We start from the raw sequence: 20,456 nt of genomic DNA on the forward strand, positions 1-20,456 counted from the left end.
CAGTGTCATTTTGGCACATGGAACATGTGCCTCCTGAATACTGTTTTCTCTCCAGGGAGGCTTTCCTGAACCTGCAGAAAATGTACTACTCCACATGGAACTAGGCTTGATTTGTTTTGAATTCAGTTACAGCGTTCACCTGGAAGTGAGATAAAGCTGGACTTCAAGGCAGGAAGCTGCTTTAGAAATCAAGTTTGTGAGCTATAGGTAGCTCAGGAGGTGGGAGCCACACTCTCCTTGCTGCCCTTTGGTGTGCCGCGTAACAAGCGTGTGCTGTGCTGGCCAAGTGGCTCGCTACCTGAGATTAGGAACAATTACAATTATTTATAATACTTTCTTCTTTGTTCTGCTCCATGTGACAGATTGCTGCTCTTACATGACCTTTCAAGACAGAACACAGTTCTATTTTATTTTATTTTTTGAAGTTCAACAGCTTCATTTAAAAATTTTTTTTATCCTCACCTGAGAACATTTTTTTCATTGCTATTTTTTTAAAATAATTTATTTATTTGTTTGTTTTCACTTATTTATTTTTAGAGAGAAGCGGAAGGAGAGAGGGAGAGAAACATCACTGTGTGGTTGCCTTGTATTTGCACCCCCAACTGGGGACCTGACGTGCAACCTAGTCATGTGCCCTGGCTGGGAATCGAACCAGCGACACTTGGCTCACAGGCCGACGCTCAATCCACTGAGCCACAGCAACCAGGGCTCGCTATTTTTTTTTTTTTTAATAAAGAGAGGAAGCGAGAGAGAGAAACATTGATGCCAAGAGAGCATCAATTGGTTGCCCCCATACACTCCTGGACTGAGGATCCAACCTGCAATCTAAGTCTGTGCCCTGACCGGGATTCAAACCCATAGCCTTTTGGTGCACGGGACCATGCTCCAACCAACTGAGCCACACCAGCCAGGGCCACTGTCCTGTTTTAAAAAGAAAAAGGATGATATGAAAATGATGGCTGATTGCCCAACTCTGAGGACACTGAGCACAGCAAGATTTGGGGGGAGGGTGTTACTTTGAGTAAAATTGGCAACAAAAGTCGTTCTTTTCCCTCCTCTGCCACCTCTTTATTTTTTACTGTGGGAAGGCTGTGCCATTTCTGGCAAAACCTAGATCACATTTCCTCTTCTGCTAGGAGGTCTCTGGTCTGATTTTCTGGGTCCACCTTTCCTACTTCCTCACTTTTCCTACTTTCTCCACTCCTCTCACTTTCAGACATCCTCTCTAACCAATGTAGAGGGAGCATCTTCTCACCTAGGCCCAGCGAACTTACACTGGGAGATGCTCTTCTACCTGTGATTGGAGACCTTGGGGAAATTTCGTCTGTCCAAGAGGCAGTTTGTTACCCTGAAGAGGAGAAAAATGTTTGAGAAACAAATATAGCATATAGCTGAGAAGTGTGTTCAGTATTAGAGAGGGAAAATTATACTTGAGGAAGTTGTCTGTTATTAATATGCTAGATTAAATTAAAAGCTATCACAACTAGAATATATAAATGTAGAGCAGTTTTATTCTGAAGCTGTGAGACTTAATTAACAAAGGCAGTTCTAATTCAATTAAAATAGACATGAAGACTTGACTTCTATAAGACTGTTTTGAATCCTATCTAAAATATTTCCTGGTAAGGATTTAAATTTGCAATTATAGTATAAATACAAATTTTTAACTGATATGATTTTCTTTAAAATGTCATGGACTAGCCCTAGCTGGGTGGCTCAGTTGATTGAAGTGTGGGCCCATGCACCAAAAGGTTGCGTGTTCGATCCCCAGTCAGGATGCATTCAGGAGGTAACCAATCAATGTTTTTCTCTCTCACAGCTCTCTCTCTTTCTCTCTCTCTCTCTCTCAAATCAATAAGCGTATTCCCAGGTGACATTTTAAAATGTCACAGGCTACAGCCCACTGACAACTGTGTAGCTTTTGTTCGGACATGCACAAATATAATAATCTAGAGTCATTGGATTTAGAGTTGAGGGAGGCCACAGAAATCAATTCTACCCTTCCATTTTATTCTTGGAACTAGAGCCCCAAATTAGTTATTGACATAGTTTTAGTTCTCTTGATTCCAGGACCAGCCACCAGGGTTGGGGCAATATATTAGTAATTAAGAAACTGGGCTCTAAAGGTTGAGTGTGTGGGCTCAATTCCTGGCTATGCCATTTGAGCTCTCTCTGCTTTCGTGTACCTCGTAGTGCCCCTTAGCTGGCCTTAATGACAGTACAGACCCTCTAGGATTGTTTTAAGGATTAAATGAGATATTCCACATAAAGTACATAACCCAGTATTTGCCAAGTAGTAAGTATTCAATAAGTAATGCTAATAATAATAACAATAACAATATAACTTAACTGTACTTACTTTGCACTCTTCTAATTCACTTAATCCTCACATCTATACTTATAGAATAGTTTTATCGCTTCCAGATAAGGAGTTGATATAAAGAGAGTTTAAGTGACTTGCTAAGGTCACAAAGCCAATAAGCCTCAGAGCTGTTTCCCAAGTTCATGTCTTCGCTGTGTGAGCAGCTGCAGCTGTGGCTGTGGCTGCAGTGTATTGTTCCTTTTCCTCGGTGGTGCTTCAGCATCTTCCTTGTTCTGTCTCTATTTCTCATCCAGCATTTAGTTGCTTTTCCAGCATCTGCTCTAAAACAGACCCTCAGGGTGATGGCTGGGTCTCTGGGGAACACTGTGAGGACCATCTTCCCCTCCCTGCCTCAGGGACAGGACTGAGCTGGTACCCTTTTCACCTTTCCCTTAATAATCATCACATTAATAGGCATCCGAGTTAAAACTTAAGTTTGAAATTTTAATGTATTTTAATCAAATCATGTCCATGAACCAATGCCTTTTGTGATCATGGAAGAGTTTATTGTCAAAACACTGGGTTAATTTTTTGTGCCCCTTTATTTCTCCTCCTTCTCTGTGCTCATTGTCTGTCCTATCAGTCCAGTTAGCTTCTCTAGGAACAGGAGAAGTAAAATTGCAAAACAACTTACTTGGGCCCTTGTTTTTGCAATCTAGTGCGTTATTCAATCTAGAGGTGAAGAATAACTGCTCTTGAGTCAGATTATCTGATTTTAAATTCCAACTCCTTGACAAAGTACCTGCCTAATTTAGAGGAAGGTTTCTTAACCTCTCGGTGCCTTGATTTCCCCATCTACCTCCTAGTGCCTGGGTAGCAGTCAGCATCCGACAAATGTTCAAAGTCATAGGGCCAGCTTCCTCCTGCTCACTGTGCTGGGCTATGTGAACATCCCCTTCACACAGGTGTACCCGAGTTCTCCGTGGTCTGGCTCCACAAACAGAAGGAAGCTTCTACTTAATAATTTATTGTCCAGAGAAGGTCTGTAAATGGGTCAGAGTAGGAGGATAATTATAGAACAAGTATTGTCCTTGTATATGAAATTGAAAGTTCCCATAGCTAGGGCAAATTTTTCCAGAGTTAAGTTTTGATTTTATTTTATGGGTAATCAATTGGAAATAATAATATCCCTGAAAATGTCATAAAAATATAATCACAGTTAATAAAATTTCCTGCATAGAAACATGTCAAAATAGTAACAATGGCAATACAGCAGCATCAATAGTTAACATTAAAACATTTTTATTATGTGCCAGGCATTGTTCCCCTACATGTATTAGCCCATTTGATCATCCCAACCACACTATGATTAGGTATTTTTATTGTTTGCATTTAACAAAAATGACCCCGAATAGCAATCTTGAGAAAGAAGAGCAAAGTAGGAAGGATCACAATACCTGACATCAAACTATACTACAAGGCCACTATAATCAAAACAGTCTGGTACTAACATAAGAACAGACATAGAGATCAACGGAACAGAATAGAGAGCCCAGCAATAAACCCATGTCTTGATGGTTAATTAATATTTGACAAAGGGGGAAGGAACATAAAATCGAGTACAAATAGCCTCTTCAACAAATGATGTTGGGAGAACTGGACAGGGACATGCAGAAAAATGAAACTAGACCACCAACTTACACCATACACCAGAATAAACTCAAAATGGATAAAAGACTTAAATGTAAGCCGTGACACCATAAAAGTCCTAGAGGAAAACATAGGCAGGAAAATTTCAGATATCCTACACAGCAATATTTTCACCAATATATCGCCTAGGGCAAGGGAAATAAAGGAAAGAATAAACAGATGGGACTACCACAAATGAAGGAGTTTCTGCTTGGCTAAAGAAAACATCAGTAAGATAAAAAGGGAACCAACCATATGGGAAAATATATTTGCTAATGATACCTGGGACAAGGGTTTGATCTCCAAAATACATAAAGAACTTATATGACACAACACCAGGAAGACAAACAGTCCAATTAAAAAACGGGCAAAGGACCTGAATTGGCAGTTCTCCAAGGAAGACCTACAGAGGGCTGATAGGCATATGAAAGAATGTTCAACATTACTAGCCATCAGAGAGATGCAAATTAAAACCACATTGAGATACCACCTAACACCAATCAGAATGGCCATCATAAACAAATCAACAAACAACAAGTGCTGGCGAGGATGTGGAGAAACGGGAACCCTAGTGCACTGTTGATGGGAATACAGACTGGTGCAGCTACTGTGGAAAAGAGTATGGAATTTTCTCAAAAAACTAAAAATGGAACTGCCTTTTCACCCAGAGATTCCATTGCTAGGATTACACCCAAAGAATCCTGAAACCCCAATTCAGAAGAACCTGTGCACCCCTATGTTCATAGCAGCACTATTTACAATAGCCAAGTGCTGGAAACAGTCTAAGTGCCCACCTGTAGATGAGTGGATCAAAAAACTGTGGTACATTTACACAATGGAGTACTATGCAGCAGAAAGAAAGAAGGAACTCCTGCCATTTGCGACAGCATGGATGGAACTATAGAATATTATACTTAGTGAAATAAGCCAGACAGCAAAAGACAAATACCATATGATCTCACCTAATATGGGAACCTAATAAACAAAACAAACAAACAAGCCAAATAGAACCAGAGACATGGAAACAAGGAGCAGACTGACAGTGTGTAGAGGGGAGAGGGGAGGGAGAAAAGTGGGGAAAGAAGGGGAAGGATTTAGTCAAGAAACTAGTATAAATGACCCATGGACATGGACAACAGGGTGGGGATTGACTAAGGAAGAGGGGCAGAAGTGAGCGGGGCAGGAGAGAGCAATGGGGGGGAGGTAGAACAACTATAAAAAATTTTTTTTTTTTTAAATGAGAGAACTGAGACATGACCCAACAATGCTGGCTCAAGTAGCACACCCCATAGTTATCTCTATTTCATTGGTGTTTTATTTTTTTCACATTAATTACTATCTGAAATTACCTACTTTATTACCTGTTGACCCTATTGAAGTTATTTAGGCAAGAGCTTTGTTTTATTCTCAGCTTTATCCTCAGCTTCTGGAACAGGCCTTGCTACCAATAATTGTATGTTGAATGAATGAATGAGTGAATCAATTAATTAATTAATCAATGAGGCTGAAAAAGTTTAAGTAGTTTGTCCAAGGTCGCGCAACAATAAGAGCCAGTGTTCAAGCTGAACTCTGTCTAACTCCAGAGCATAAGATCTGGTTCTCTATTATAGCTTTTTATAGCCTGAAGTCTTTCTAGATATAATCTAACCTAAGCCTACTATTTTGCAGATGATGGTACAGAAGCACAGAAAAGCTAAATTACTTCCCAATATCACTCAGATTGTTTGTGTCAAAGCCAGAATCAGAGCCTAAACCCCCAGTTAGTGTTTTTTCACCATGAATTCAGCCTCCTCAGTTCATATAAAATTGCAGAAAAATTCTATATTCTTCTGATGTACATCATCCACCCACTTATTCATGCCATAAACCTAAGTCATACTTGACACTTCCCTCTTTCTTACCACCCCTTTCATCTAACTATTAAGTCTTGTCAGTGTACCTTCTAAATATAGCTCAGATCTCTTCCCTTTCCTTCATGTCCTATAACCGTCACCTAAGCCACCATCAACCCTCACCTGTGTACTTGGAGTAGCCTGCTGCTAATTTTCCCCTGCCTTCTTTTGCCCCTTTTCAATATACTTTCTCTACAGTAGCCAGACTTATCTTCTAAAATGTAAACCTGATCATTTTAGTAACATCCACCAGTGCGTTTCTTCTTCCAGAAGAATCACTCTGCTGCTTAAAATGTATTATTTATTTTAAGGTGCAAATTAAAATTCCTAACATGGTCTTTGAGCTTGTGGGGACCTGGCCCCTAACCACCCCTCCAGTTTCATCTTATGCTCCTCTTTCCCTCTCTCATTTATTCTACAACTCCACTGACCCTATTTCCATTCCTAGAAATTGGGCTTTTCTCTTCAACATTTTAATTCATGAGGCTCCTCCTTTATGAGCCATTACCTCCGCCTCTGTCCTCCTTTTCTCTTCTACTTGGCTCTTCATCCTCTGGGTCTCAGCTTACATTCCATTTCTACGGGGATGAATTCCCTGATAGACTTCTCCCAACCTCTTCTCAGACCAGGTCATGTCCCTATGATATGTTCTTACGAGGCACCATCTGTTTTTCCTCGTGGCACTTATTACAGTTGTCATTAGGCATGTTATTTGAGTAATTATTTATTTAATGTCTCCTTTCCTACTAGACTGGAGCTCTAGTGACCTCCAGGGCCTGGAACACAGCAGATGCCCAGTAAAAATGTATGGAGCAATCGGTAGTCCTCTTATGGATTTCCATTCTGGGATGAAATATCAGTGACAAAGAAGAAATGTTTAAGAAAAATGAGACAGAGTGTAAACACTAAAAACAGCCCAGAAGGCTTACCTACCACCCATTCCAGCACAAGCAGCTTTTCATTTTAGTAACATCCACCAGTGTGTTTTTTCTCCCAGAAGAATCAACGGCTTAGCTGAGGGGGTGTTGGCTTCTCCATCTGAGTCTCAGATTTGAGAGAGGCCTCACTTCTGACAACTGCATGATAGGCATGATCATTTAGTTTGAGGAGGGTAAAGAAAGCTGCCATTTTGGGGTGGACATTACCTGATCACAGACAGTGCATCTCTCTGCTGTGAGAGTGGGGTGTGTTGTCATGAATGGGCAGGTACCAGTGTTAGAGGTGGAAGAGGACGTCAGCAGTGCCACTTGTTGTGTGCTGTCAGTCCCAGAACTGCCTCTAAAATGAAGTGTGGGAAAGCAAAAGGCTCTCATATGAAAGTGATCTAGGACCCATGCTTTGCTAGAGACTCATGATTCTTAATATCTAACTTAATTAGATACAAAGTTATCTACTTATATATGTAAATTCTCTTTCTGTATTCCCAACAGGAGGTTTAACAGATATTAAGTTGTCTAATATTAGTTAATTTTAGGATTTGTTCAGACTTTAGGCCAGGTTCTTAATGAATGTGTTGTTTGTTTCCAGATTAAACACAGAACTTTCCATTTGAAATGATTCTAAACTATTTCACAAACAACAAAAAAGTGGTCACATACATTAAATAGATCATATCACCAACTTTTCCTTCTCATTGTTGCTACATAGACAGCTAGTTTTTCATATTCTAGTGCTGGCTGGCTATGGGCTTTCTGAAGTCTTAACACATTTGACAGACCCAGTTCTGACAGAAGCATCTGCAGGGAACCAACCCTTTGTTGGAAAGAAAATGAATGAAACCAAATGATCATGGAAACCCAAGTATAATATCGTGTTCTTCTTCCAAATAGAGTTCTTTAGCTAATCCTTTTATTGAGGCCCACTGACTGAAGAAGGCCTTTTCTCCTATGAGTTAAACTAATTCTATTTATATAGAAAGCACTATGAAATAGGAACTCTGCCTCTGAATAAGTTTTATGGAATTATCGTATTTCATGACATGTGTTTTAGAAAAAAATTATCTAGAATAAGCCATTAATGAAATGTCTTGTGATGCTTTGGGGGGGGGTGTATCAATACTTAGCTACTCTAAGTGCCACTTTGGGCATTCTGCTCTACTTCATTAGGTGATGGCAGTAATATAGTGGATATGCCAATAATTGATTGATAGAACCCTACAATATTATTAATGGAGTATAAAAATCTTCAGCATGAAAATGCCTCACATTTAGTGTCTTTGGCTTGTACATTCTCCTAAAAGTTATTTTCATCACTTTTCCAGTGAGTTTCTCTCTGTTCCATGAAGCCCTGCTAGTCACTGTTCTTCGGAATATGTATGAAAATCCCAACACTCGGTGTTTAACAGTATTTATGCTAAGACACACCCTGTGAGAGAGAGGAATATTATTGTGTGTCTTAGATTCCAGAACTATCCCACAAACAATTACATTCAAAAGATCATACATTTCTGGATTTCAGGAAAGCTTGGAGCTTGAACAATGCATTAAAATTAATTCCTTCCAGAAACCTCACTAAACCATTGTAACAGGATGTTTTTAAGACATAAACCTACAAGGATGATAAAATGAGACATACAACAATATAATTTTGGAAATTGAGAGGCAAATGAGTAAGGAGTCATTGACTTAGCAGTTACAAGTAATCCAGTGGTTGGGAAAGTTGAGAACTCACCCAATTCATGCTCCTGAAAAATTGAAAGGCTCAGAAATTGGAGGCACCAGTTAATTCTAAAAGCAGGGGTTGAAGGGGGCTAAAGTAAGGAGGACTGACCAAAAGTTGTGTAAAAAGCAGTTATATCCCCATTGCAGGCTACTGGGTAACTTCCCGTTCTGTGTTCCAAACAGAGGAGGAGGTTTAATCTCTGCAAAGGGTTAACTCCTCAGTTTTTGGATTGGGGGACTCCGGGCACAGTTGAAATCAGACAGTGTACCAAAAGCAGGGCAGAGGAATCAGGTGAACACATGCAAGCTGAACGCTGAACCGCCCCACCCACACCCCACCCAAACGCACCCAGCCCTCCTCTCCTCTCATCAGCCTTTGTATCCTTCAACAATTACTTTTAAGCAAACAACAAATAATTACCAGATATCCGAGGAAAGCTTTTAATGTGACAGGTACCAAAGCCAATAAACACAAAAAAGCAAGATGAAGAAAACAGACTGTGTAAAGATAAGAGAACTTAAAACAAGCTATAATTAATATTTTCAAGTAATCAAAGGGGATTTCACTTGTAAAATGGGAATAAGATGCTCTAAAAGAGAACTATTCAGAGAACAACACTTAACAATAATAACATAAATGAAAAGAACAATAAAAGGATTGGAAGGTAAAGTTGAAAAAATTTCCAAGAAAGTAAAGAACAATGAGATGGAAAGCAGAAAAGAGAAGTTAGGAAGGTTGGAGGATGAGTTCAGGAGATCCAACATCCAAATAATAAGAGATCCAGAGAAAACAGACAGATAAAAATGTTGGTAAGCAGGTAATCAAAGAAACTTCCAAAGACACTTTAAAAAACCTGAAGAACATGGGGTTTCCAGATTGAAATTGCCCATTGAATCCCATACATTCTCAAACATGTAGCTTCCACTTACTTTTTCTCAAGAAGTTACTGGAGGCCCTGACTGGTGTGGGTGACTGGACTGGGCGTCATCTGGCAAACCAAAAGGTCGCCCATTTAGTTCCTGGTTGGGGCACATACCAGGGCCGTGGGTCGGGTCCCTGGTTGGGAGCGTGTGAGAGGCAGCTGGTTGGTGTTTCTCTTACACATTGATGTTTCTCTCCCTCTCTTTTTCCCTCCCTTCTTCTCTCTTGAAAAATAAATAAATAAAATCTTTTAAAAAAAAAAAAGTTGTTACCAGGGGCTGTGTTGCACTAAATTGAGGATACAAACCAAGAAAGGAAGACAGAGGATAGAGAAAACTAGAGATGCAACACACAAGAAGGGAAAAGGGAAGCCTGAAGTGACAGTGAAGAGTGATTCCAGGATATCAGCTGTGCACCGGGCATAGGCGGTGTTCAGTCCAGACGAAGGCAAGTCAGTTGCTCCAGGAAAGAGTTCCTCATGACGTTGTTAGAAAACCCAATGTGAATGAGTGTGTGTATCAATAGGGGAAATTGACAATAGCGTTTTGAGACTGAATAAAACTCTTAGCAAATGAGGGGGGAAAAAGACAATTATAAACTGGCAGAAAAAAACATTATAGGTGAGAGAAAAAGTAATCATGGTTTACTAAATGACTCAGTTTTATTTCATGATCTTAATAAAATTGACAATGAGTAGAGGTTTTACCAAAATTACAATATACCTATCTATAGTAGGAAGATGGGGGAGGGTTGATGGATACGGAGCATGGTATCTGTGGTGTGAAGAGAGGAATGGAGATCAAAGAAAAAAAATGCTTATCTTCCATAGATTTTACCAAAAATGAAAAAATCAAAAAGTAAAAATACAAAGATATTATGTAGCAATGTGGAAGTAACTACCTGAAGAATCAGCTAAAATAATTGAAAGCAACAGTTTCTGAGGAAGGAGAAATATTGTGGAGAGGGGCTGGATACTGTTTGTCTGAACCATTCTCATAGAACTCAATGGCTCTTTAAACTATGTATATGTATAACTTATTTAAAACAGAATCTTCTTCAAAAGACTATTATATTTCCACAAATAAGAATAAGAAAACTTTTTAAAGTAATGGCTTTATTGAAATATAATTCACAAACCATACAATTCTCCCAGTTGTTTGTAGTATATTCATGGAGTAGTGCAACCATCACCACAATCAGTTTCAGAATGTGTCATCACGTCTAAAGGACACTTCGTTCCCCATTAGTAGTCAGTCCTTAGACAACCACTATGCTATACTCTGTCTCTATGGATTTGCCTATTCTGAACATTTCATATAAATGGAAACATACCACAGGTGGCCTTTTGTGTCTGGCTTCTTTCACTTAGTGTAATGTTTTCATGTTCCATCTATGTTGTAGCATGAATCAGTGCTTTATTTCTTTTTATTGCCAAATAATGCTCCATTTCATGGACATAACACATTTGGTTTATCCATTCATTTGTTGATGGACATTTGGGTTGTTTCCACTTTTTGACTATTATGGATAATGCTACTATGAACATTTGTGTGAAAGTTTTTGTGTGGATGTTTTCTTTTGGGTATATACTGAGGAGTAAAACTGTCTGGTAATTCTACATTTAACTTTCTGATGAACTGCTAGACTGTTTTCCAAAGTGGGCATGATTTTACGTAACCTCTCCACATCCTCACTGACATTTATTTTCTGATTTTTGATTATAGCTATCTGAGAGGGTGTGAGGTGGTTGGTATCTCATTGTAATTTTGATTTGTACTGAGATAAGTTTTAAAATCTAAGATGTTACGAAAAATAAAGTAGGCCATCAAAATCCTCTTTTAGCAAGACTTTGAGGCAATATATGCTCTTATTAGGGGTGTAGTTTGGTAAAAAACCCTGGCTGGTTTGGCTCAGTGGATTGAGCGTCGGCCTGCGAGCTAAGTGTCGCTGGTTCGATCTTCCAGTCAGGGCACATCAGAGAAGGAAAACTCTGATTCCAAAAAACCTCCACTGCCTTGCGGCATACCTCTTCAGGGGAAAGGCTAAGGGAGTAAACCCCGACAGAAAATCCGGAGCCGGAGTCCCTAAGGCGGTTTGACGTTGTAGTCAACACCGGCAACTCCTGCGGCGCACCTGAAACCTAGCTGTATTGACTTCGTCTTTCCCTTGGACCCTTCAGCTGCGAAGAGAGGGGAGGTCTGCTGCATGGGCAACAGCAGACCCTCCATATCACCCTGCCCAGGCTCTGTAGCTTCAGCTCCACTGGAGAGGACACTCCAGCGTCATCGCAAGATGTCGATTCAACACGGGAGGAGACAGATACCGTGTCACTCCCGAGTCGGACTGCACAGCCATTCTCGGCGGTGCAGATAGACTCTTAAGAAGCTACACCATCGTCTCTCGAGACGGACGGCTGCCGACGACGAGTTTGGTAAAAAACAATTTTGAAGGACAGTTTGATATACAGTAGTCCCTCTCTATATCGCGGTTCACTTATCGCGGCCTCACTGTGTAGCGGGATTTTAAAAAATATTATATTTAATTATTTATCGCAGATTTTTCGCTATATTGTGGGATTTTGCGGTACTGTATACGTATGTTGTTAAAGTTACGTAGGCTTAAGAGTGTAGAATATGTTTAAGAACATAAGTAGTGTTTATAAATGTGTGCAAAAGGTTAATAAGGGAGTGGGGAAGGTTAATAAGGGACTGGGAATGATTTATAAGTGTGTGGGAAGGGTTTATAAAGCCTTAAAATCTATATAAATACTAAAATAAATGTAAGGTTCCTACTTCCCAGATTTTCACCTATTGCGGGGGTGGGGTGGTGGTCTAGAATATAATAACCCATGATAAGTGAGGGAATACTGTATCAGAATGTGAAATGTACTTAACCTTTGACCAGATTTCCCATTTTTGGGTATTTGACCTCAGGAGAAAAATCATATGTTGGTGGGGGTGGGAGTTATCTTCATTATATGACTGTTCATAATATCATAATACCAAAAACTTGGAAACTAACTTAAATGTCTATCAAGATGAAACTGGTTAAATAAATGATGATGGGGACATGAAACATCTAGGTAGTCATTAAAAATAATAATGGAGGTATAGCATTTTGCCCCATCACATATTGATTGGACAAAATCAGATTATTGAATACCTGCCTGATAAAATCCCATGTGTATATAATATCTTTATGCCTAGAGAGATATTTTGGAAATAGTGTCCAAAATATTAACAGTAATTATATACTAATGGTGGAGTTTTAGATGATTTTTTAAGTTTGTGCTATGTATTTTTTGTATTTAACTTAATTTAAAAAATCAATCTCTATTTTTTTGAGAAAATTTTAAAACTATTAAAAATTTTTTGTGTGTTTGAGAGGTCACATTTTGTACTTGACCAAGACTTGAATTTTAGTTAAATACCCTTCCCCTATCATTTTTTTAAGTATATTTTATTGATCATATTGTTACAATAGTTCCAATTTTTTCCCCTTTGCTCCCCTCCGCTCAGCACCCCCACTCCCCAACAATCCCCTCTCCAAGTCCATGCCCATGGGTCGTACATACAAGCTCTCCCGCCTCACCCTTTCATATATTCTTCTTCTTCTTTTTTAAAAATAATTAATTAATTAGTTAAATATTTTAACAATAAAAAATAACAATCCCTCCCTCTCAGACTTAAGACCCTTTACAATCTTATAAAGGACAATGGACGAAGGTCTCGAGCTCCTCTAGCTGCTTCAAGCTGGACATGGTCGTCGTCCTACCTACCCGTGGGTCCCCCTATCATTTTTTTAAACCTCAAAACCATCTACTAAAGGTAATAAGAAATTCATCGTTATGAACATTAAAATGACAACAAACTCACAACTATCAATAACAGAACCTAAAAAAAACAAAAACAAAAACAAACTAAGCAAACAACCAGAATAGGAACAGAATCATAGGTATGGGGACCATTTGGAGGGTTATCAGCTGGGAGGGGGAAGGGGGAGAAATGGAGAAATGGTGCAGGGATTAAGAAGCATAATTGGTAGGTACAAAATAGACAGGGGGAAGTTAAGAATAATATAGGAAAGGGTGAGGCCAAAGAACTTATATGTATGACCCATGGACATGAACTAAGGGGGTTGGGATTGCTGGAGGGAAGGGGGGTACTGGGCAGAGGGGAGCAAAGGGAAAAGAAATTGGGACAACTGTAACAGCATAATCAATAAAATATACTTAAAAAACTAAATTCATTGTTGTGGTGATTACATCCACTTAGTGTAGAACCCTGTCCTAGGCTCTTCCTTCTGAGAATTATTTGTCGTCGTCGTCGGCAGCCGTCCATCTCGAGAGACGATGGTGTAGCTTCTTAAGAGTCTATCTGCACCGCCGAGAATGGCTGTGCAGTCCGACTCGGGAGTGACACGGTATCTGTCTCCTCCCGTGTTGAATCGACATCTTGCGATGACGCTGGAGTGTCCTCTCCAGTGGAGCTGAAGCTACAGAGCCTGGGCAGGGTGATATGGAGGGTCTGCTGTTGCCCATGCAGCAGACCCCCCCTCTCTTCGCAGCTGAAGGATCCAAGGGAAAGACGGAGTCAATACAGCTTGGCTTCAGGTGAGCCGCAGGAGTTGCCGGTGTTGACTACAACGTCAAACCGCCTTAGGGACTCCGGCTCCGGATTTTCTGTCGGGGTTTACTCCCTTAGCCTTTCCCCTGAAGAGGTATGCCGCAAGGCAGCGGAGGTTTTTTGGAATCAGAGTTTTCCTTCTCTGATGTGCCCTGACTGGAAGATCGAACCACCGACACTTAGCTCGCAGGCCGACGCTCAATCCACTGAGCCAAACCAGCTCCTCATATATACCGCTTATCTGCAGTACTCCCAAAGTGGCAGTTTCCAAACTGCTAAACGTTTGACAACCCAACTCAACAAATATTAGTGACTTAACTGGCTAGTGGCCCTGTGGAGGCAAAAACAGTAATAAAGATAAGCTCCTCGTGTCGCTTCTCTAAACGGCATCTACACGTGGGAGCCAGGGGGCGAGAGCCCTAGGTAGGATAAGCACAGAACAAAGTAACGGGGAAGATGGGCAGGGGAGGCACTGCACTCGAAAGAACCACTTAAGGAAGGGCTGGTATGCACGCCAGACTTCGGACTATTCAATAGCTGCCATTAGGCCAACCAGGGCGCCTACCTGGTTTGGGCAAGATTCCTAGAGGGGCCGTTACAGCCACGTGACCGAAGTAGCAATGTTTTCGTAATCCAGGGTGTGGGTACAGTTACCCCAGCGGGTCGTGGCAACGTTCGGTATCCTGGGTTGCTAGCAAGGCCAAAAGACTTTAGCCTTTACAGAGTTATTTTTACGTGGAAGTATGCCAAGTTTTAGGACTTTAGGGACATGCCAGAGCTCATGGGTAGGTCAAAAGGTTCTCTGTCTGATCTGGTGGTTGGAATAATTGTTTTGGGTTCACATATTTTCTCTTCCACTTTTCTATCCCCCTTTGGAAGAGAATAACATTAAAAACATCAATGAACTTTCTTTGAGCTTGTTATAAGTTAGGAACTATTCTAAATACATTTCATGTATCTTACTTATTTAATCCTCACAAAAATCCTGTGAAGTTGATACTACAGTTATGTTACTTTCTAGATGAGGAACCTGAAGAAGCACAGAAAGGTTAAGTAACCTATCTAAAGTCACTCAGCTAGGAAATGCAGAGCTGGAACTGAGCTCAGTGAGTCTGATTCCAAAGTACCTGTGATCTTAACTATATATGCCACTGCCTCTCTGATTTTATTCCTAAATATGACTCTAATCACTTTTGTTTGTTTGTTTGTTTCCCCCCCAAAATGTCATTTCAATGAGATATGTCATGTTTGCTGAGCTAGTGAGTCCGCCTGACTGTACTTTCCGGCAGCAGATGCTCTGTGGAGGCATCTCTTCGCTGTTCAGATACTTACCCATTGACTCTTAAGATTGTCCTTACTATTATTTTGACATCCTTTTCTCTGAAATGTTTCGATTTCTTACTTCTTGAAGATAGAAATGCATCTGGGATTTTTCTTTTTTTAATGTGTTGTTAGGCATTTCAGTTTTGTCTCTAGATCTATCAGAAGAGTGCTTAGAACTGAGACAGAAAACACTCACTGCTCTTCCCTGACTGCCTGGCCTCCTCGGCTTCAGGCCATGCAGGGTGCCTGGCGCTCAGCCTGTACTTTGAGTCTGGCCCCTTGGGGAAAAGTTTTTTATAAGGCCATCATTTATTCTCATTATAACAGTGATACATATTTATTGTCAACATTTTTGGAAATACAAAAGGATAAAGAAAAAATTAAAAGCATTCATAACCCTACCATCATGTGAGAACCAACAGGATCTATAATTTCCTAACATGTTCGTCTCTTTAAGCAACTCATAGTCGTTCAGGAAGACCACTGAAGTCTTCTAAATAAATGACTCACAGATGATGATTTTAGAAAATGCCCATCCTTGGAATTCAGTGGGTAGAGTTATTGTTAAATATGAAGATGTACCAGAGTTGGTGAAATTGAAATTTCTTAATTTTATACTCTAGTTTGATTTTTATTAATTAAATAAAAGGGAAAACTGTGCATATTAAAAAAATTAGTATGGAATCAAACAAAAGGGTATAATGACCTCGGTGGTTTTATTTGCTCCTGTAAGTGATTTTCCCATTTATTTTTGCCTAACATGGGTTGCATATACAGCAGGTCTTCAACTGGTGCTTATGAATTGGCTGAAAAGAAGGTTCATGTGTACAACACTAAGATCTACCCAAAATACCATTAAAATTTAACTTTTGATATTAATAATTTGGTTGTTATTGTTTTGCTGTTTTGTTGTGACTGAAATTTAGTAAAACTTATTTAGAATATTGTACTATTTTCCTGGGTTACAAATCTCGGCATTATAAAATCAACAACAAAAGAAACGCATGTGATACATTACTAGTAATAATTATGTTAAGTTTGATTAAAGTTGAAATGGCTTATGCTGAATTTTATTTTTTAAAGCCATTTTTTAAGAGAATGACTAAAGAGAATGAATATAGAAGAAACTTCTATAATTAAAAAAAACCTATCCCCTTGTGTTTTGCAGGCATCTGGCCGGCTGAAGAGGTTTTAGCTTACTACTGCCTCAAGCACAGTGATGTATTCAGGTACAAAACTGCACTTACAAATACCTTTTAAAGCCAATCTGCTTATTAAAGATTGTTATGATTACATTCTTCAAATTAAATTGTTAAAAATATAAGAAAGAAGGAAAGAAAGCAAGGAAGAGGGAGGGAGGGAGAGAAAAAAGAAAACAGAAAGAAAGGAGAAAAAGTTCATGGTGAAAACATGTTGCTTCTGAAAAAATCTAAATTGCCTTTGGGTGCTAACATTGCACAGCAAGCTTTTTGCTATGTGTCAAAGACTTGAAATCCACTCACAGCTTTTTATTTCACTTTGATTTGGGGGAAACAAAAGTGAAGCTCCAATCAATCCTTACCGACTATAAAGGTCAAAAAACAAAAACAATAAAGACCTTCTTTAAACTTCTGCTAGGGAAGTTACTACAGAATTTTTGATAAAGGAATACCTCACAGTTATTAATTAAAGATGCCATCCCACCCCTGGTTTTAAAGGTGTTTTATACTTAACAACATATATTTATAAAATATAGTAATAAATAGTAATTACAGACTCATGCTACAGAAATAAATGTTTTCAACTGTCAGTGTGCGTTATAGATTAAGCCCATGGATGAGATTTAAGAAAAAAAAAATCATTTTATTTAAAAATTGTAAAGCTGTTTGGTAGACCCAGAAAACATAGGTTTTTCATTTTAAATCTCATTTTATAAAAGTCATCCAATATAGACTTCCTGAATAGCACATTTTGATTCCAGACAAGCTGTTAGTGATCATGGTGTGTGTGTTTTAACAATATGTACTTACAAGACTGGGTCAATAATATATATTTTTTGAAGCTCTACGGGTTTGTATTTCCCAACCAGTCTATAATTGCTTGAACAACTAAATACTCATTTAGTGTATTTCGGAATATGAATGTTCTTGTTTGGCTTCTTCTCCTCCCCTTCCCTGTTTTTCTTCCTCTCCCTCCCTTTTAGTGCTGCTTTTTTCTTTTTCTTTTTTCTTCTGGTGAGGTAATAAACTTCCCAAACTGGGAAGAAGAAACAATCTTAAGACTCTAAGCATGTAAAATAAGAACAGGTCTGTACTGAATTTGGGCTGCAGAGCTGCCCTGGAAGTCTGGCGTTTGCTCGTCTCGCTGTGCTTAAGCTTGACTGGAGCTCCAATCAGCGAGCAGTGGGCCAGGGCGAGAAAGTCACACGTTGAGGACCGATATTTAGGCACAAAGAGGAAGGTAAGTGCAGAGTGCCACATTAGACTGTCAGCTTTAACTCTGAGCTGCTTTACTTTTGAGCGGTGAAGTCAGAGCCCAGTCATTACTTGAGCCTGGGTTTGCTGGCTTAGCCACATTATGTCCCTGCATTGTTTATTCCCTGTGTTGTGTTGGGGTCAATTGTGATTTAAGTGTTAATTGCTGAATGCTCTTTGTGTAATTGTTCTTTATGGAGGCGGTTCAGCTTTCCCAAATGTTTTGGTTTGTTTTAGATATATTTTTTTAAATTCAAGATTGCATTTATTTGTGTATGTGTTCTGTGTATGTGACTATAATATAGGTATATACACACTCATATATATTCTTCATTTACTTGTCTAACTGTTTTTGAAGGAATGAATGTGGATTAGCAGTGTTATCCTTTCCTAACAATTATCTTTCGCTACTCTAGCTAGTTTAGTTCTAAAAGACAGCACCATTGACAAGGGGAAAAAAGGGAACCTTCTCAGATTTTTCAGCTCAGCGGTGGTAATGTTGCAGTGAACACTAATGAGGGAACCCCCACTGATTTGCCTGCTTTGTGACTTTTCTATTTCATAATTATTTTTAAAACGCAAAACGACATGAGGTAGCCCAGTCTTGTCTCTACAACTTCCTGGTAGCGCCGTTCTTCCTGCAGATGGCAATTTGTTCTTGTAACATATATATGTCTCTGACCATTTTCATCTAATTTGTATGGGTTCTACCATTTCTTTTCTCTCTTTCAGGGACCTTGCTGTGTGTGAGCTAGGGGGTGGCATGACATGCTTGGCTGGGCTCATGGTAGGTCTTTTCTCAATTCCAATCCCATTCAGAGGGAGGAACAAAAGGAAAAATGTTCCAGGGCCTCCAACTGCTGGGTCAGAGAACCGTCAACAGCATCAGCTGCGGTCAAGCTGCTGGGCCTTGAGAGACCTTCTAGATTGACTTACTTTGGGATCATATTGATTTTGGGGTTGCCTCGATGAGCAGAAACATTTTACCTCAGTGTAGTCAATATCGCTTGTCGTGACATTCCAGGCCTCGCAGTCTTTCTTTGCCATAGTGAAAGCATTTTTTTTTTTTTTCAGATTATAGTCCTATTTGCTAAGATACAGGAGTAGCCTGGCGAATCACAGTTGGAGCACCATGATATAGCTGCTAATGTTTTGCCTGCATTATTATACCAACAAACATGATCCAGAGCGCTCAGTAATTAGATTCTTTTGAATTAGATTGGCCATTCAGGAACGTCGTTCCCCATTCTCTGGGTTCTGAGTCATGTATTCAGGAGATACTATGTAGCAGCACAGTGCATTAGACAAGTTTTTATGTCTCTACAAATAAAAGCATATTGTTACACTGATTGGCATTTGACAAACCTGTCGCTCTTACACAATGTGTCGAGGTTACAGCCCAATGTGCGAGCATGTCAAAGCTCACAAAAAAATTACCCTCACAAAGCCATCTGCCTGCAATGCAAAGTTATATGAAGGGCATCAGGCAGTCAGACAGAAGCAAGCTGAAAGGCAGAGTGACAGCCTTGTATGATGGCTCTACTAGATAAACAGAAGCCCACAAATGAAAGCCTCTCAGAATACCATCATCCGCTGTCACAATGCAATTACTGAACAGAATGATAGCAAGATAGAGGCTCCCGCAAATGGAATGATAAAAGTATTGACTGATTTGATTGAATGATTAAAATAATGCAGACATAAAATGAAAAAAGATTGAAGATTGTTACAGAGAAATAGGTGAGGAAGCATGATACTGAAGGCTTGTCACTCCTGTCTTCACTTCCACACAGACAAGCATATTTGCTCATTGTTTGCTGTGCTTTTTTTTTTTTTCAGGTTGCTATTTCTGCAGATGTCAAAGAAGTTCTGTTAACTGATGGGAATGAAAAGGCCATCAGAAGTATCCTTATTCAGATAGAAAACAGGTTTGTTGTGCTCCTTCCTTTTCCCCCAGCTGAGTAACAATTGATATAAAGAAAGACAGCATGGGGCATTATAAAAGAGTTCCACCATACACATGATAAGTAATTAAGAAAAAGTAAAAATATATGGAATTTGCTGGGTAAGACTAACTGGCTTTTTTATTTTGGTAGATTTTTGTTGTCACTTCTCATTAAAAGAGCCTCTGATTTGTGGACCATTCAAGGCAATATGAACATGTGTTTCATAACAATTTTCAGGCATTCTCATTCTTTTATTTCCATTGAGATGTGCTGGTATAAAATAAATTATTTAATATTTATTATGTTGGATGTTGCTTACAAAAATTAACTTCCAACTTCATATTTGTTATTACATTCTTGCATTTGATATCGTACATACGTGCCATGTAATATTATACCTACTCTAATTACTGAGGAGTTACTTCTATCTCCCTGCTGGAAAAAGCTATCAGGTTTTCATTATTTCCTTTTATTTAGGGTTATAAAAGCTATCTCTCCTTTTTTTCTGCCATGCTATTACAGTTCAAACCCCATTATATTAGATTATGCTTTACTAATATATATATACAGAGTTCATGAAAATTGAACTGTACTTTAAGAAGAAGCAAGCATAATTTGTGGCTACTTTAGCAAACGAGCTGATT

General features: G+C 39.2%; 1 protein-coding gene across 1 annotated transcript in view; it reads left to right on the top strand.

Moving 5' to 3' along the window:
* CAMKMT (calmodulin-lysine N-methyltransferase) overlaps positions 1–20,456 on the top strand; it is a 384,338-nt gene that overhangs the window by 310,413 nt on the left and 53,469 nt on the right. Inside the window, exons 4-6 of the mRNA XM_090280235.1 lie at positions 16,582–16,642; positions 18,599–18,653; positions 19,706–19,769. Of these exons, the coding sequence (XP_090136361.1) occupies positions 16,582–16,642; positions 18,599–18,653; positions 19,706–19,769 (180 nt within the window). The remainder of the gene's footprint in view (positions 1–16,581; positions 16,643–18,598; positions 18,654–19,705; positions 19,770–20,456) is intronic.

Source organism: Furipterus horrens, unplaced genomic scaffold (genome assembly GCF_987537825.1).
Source record: "Furipterus horrens unplaced genomic scaffold, mFurHor1.1.pri manual_scaffold_6, whole genome shotgun sequence".
NCBI classification, from domain to species: Eukaryota; Metazoa; Chordata; class Mammalia; order Chiroptera; family Furipteridae; genus Furipterus; species Furipterus horrens.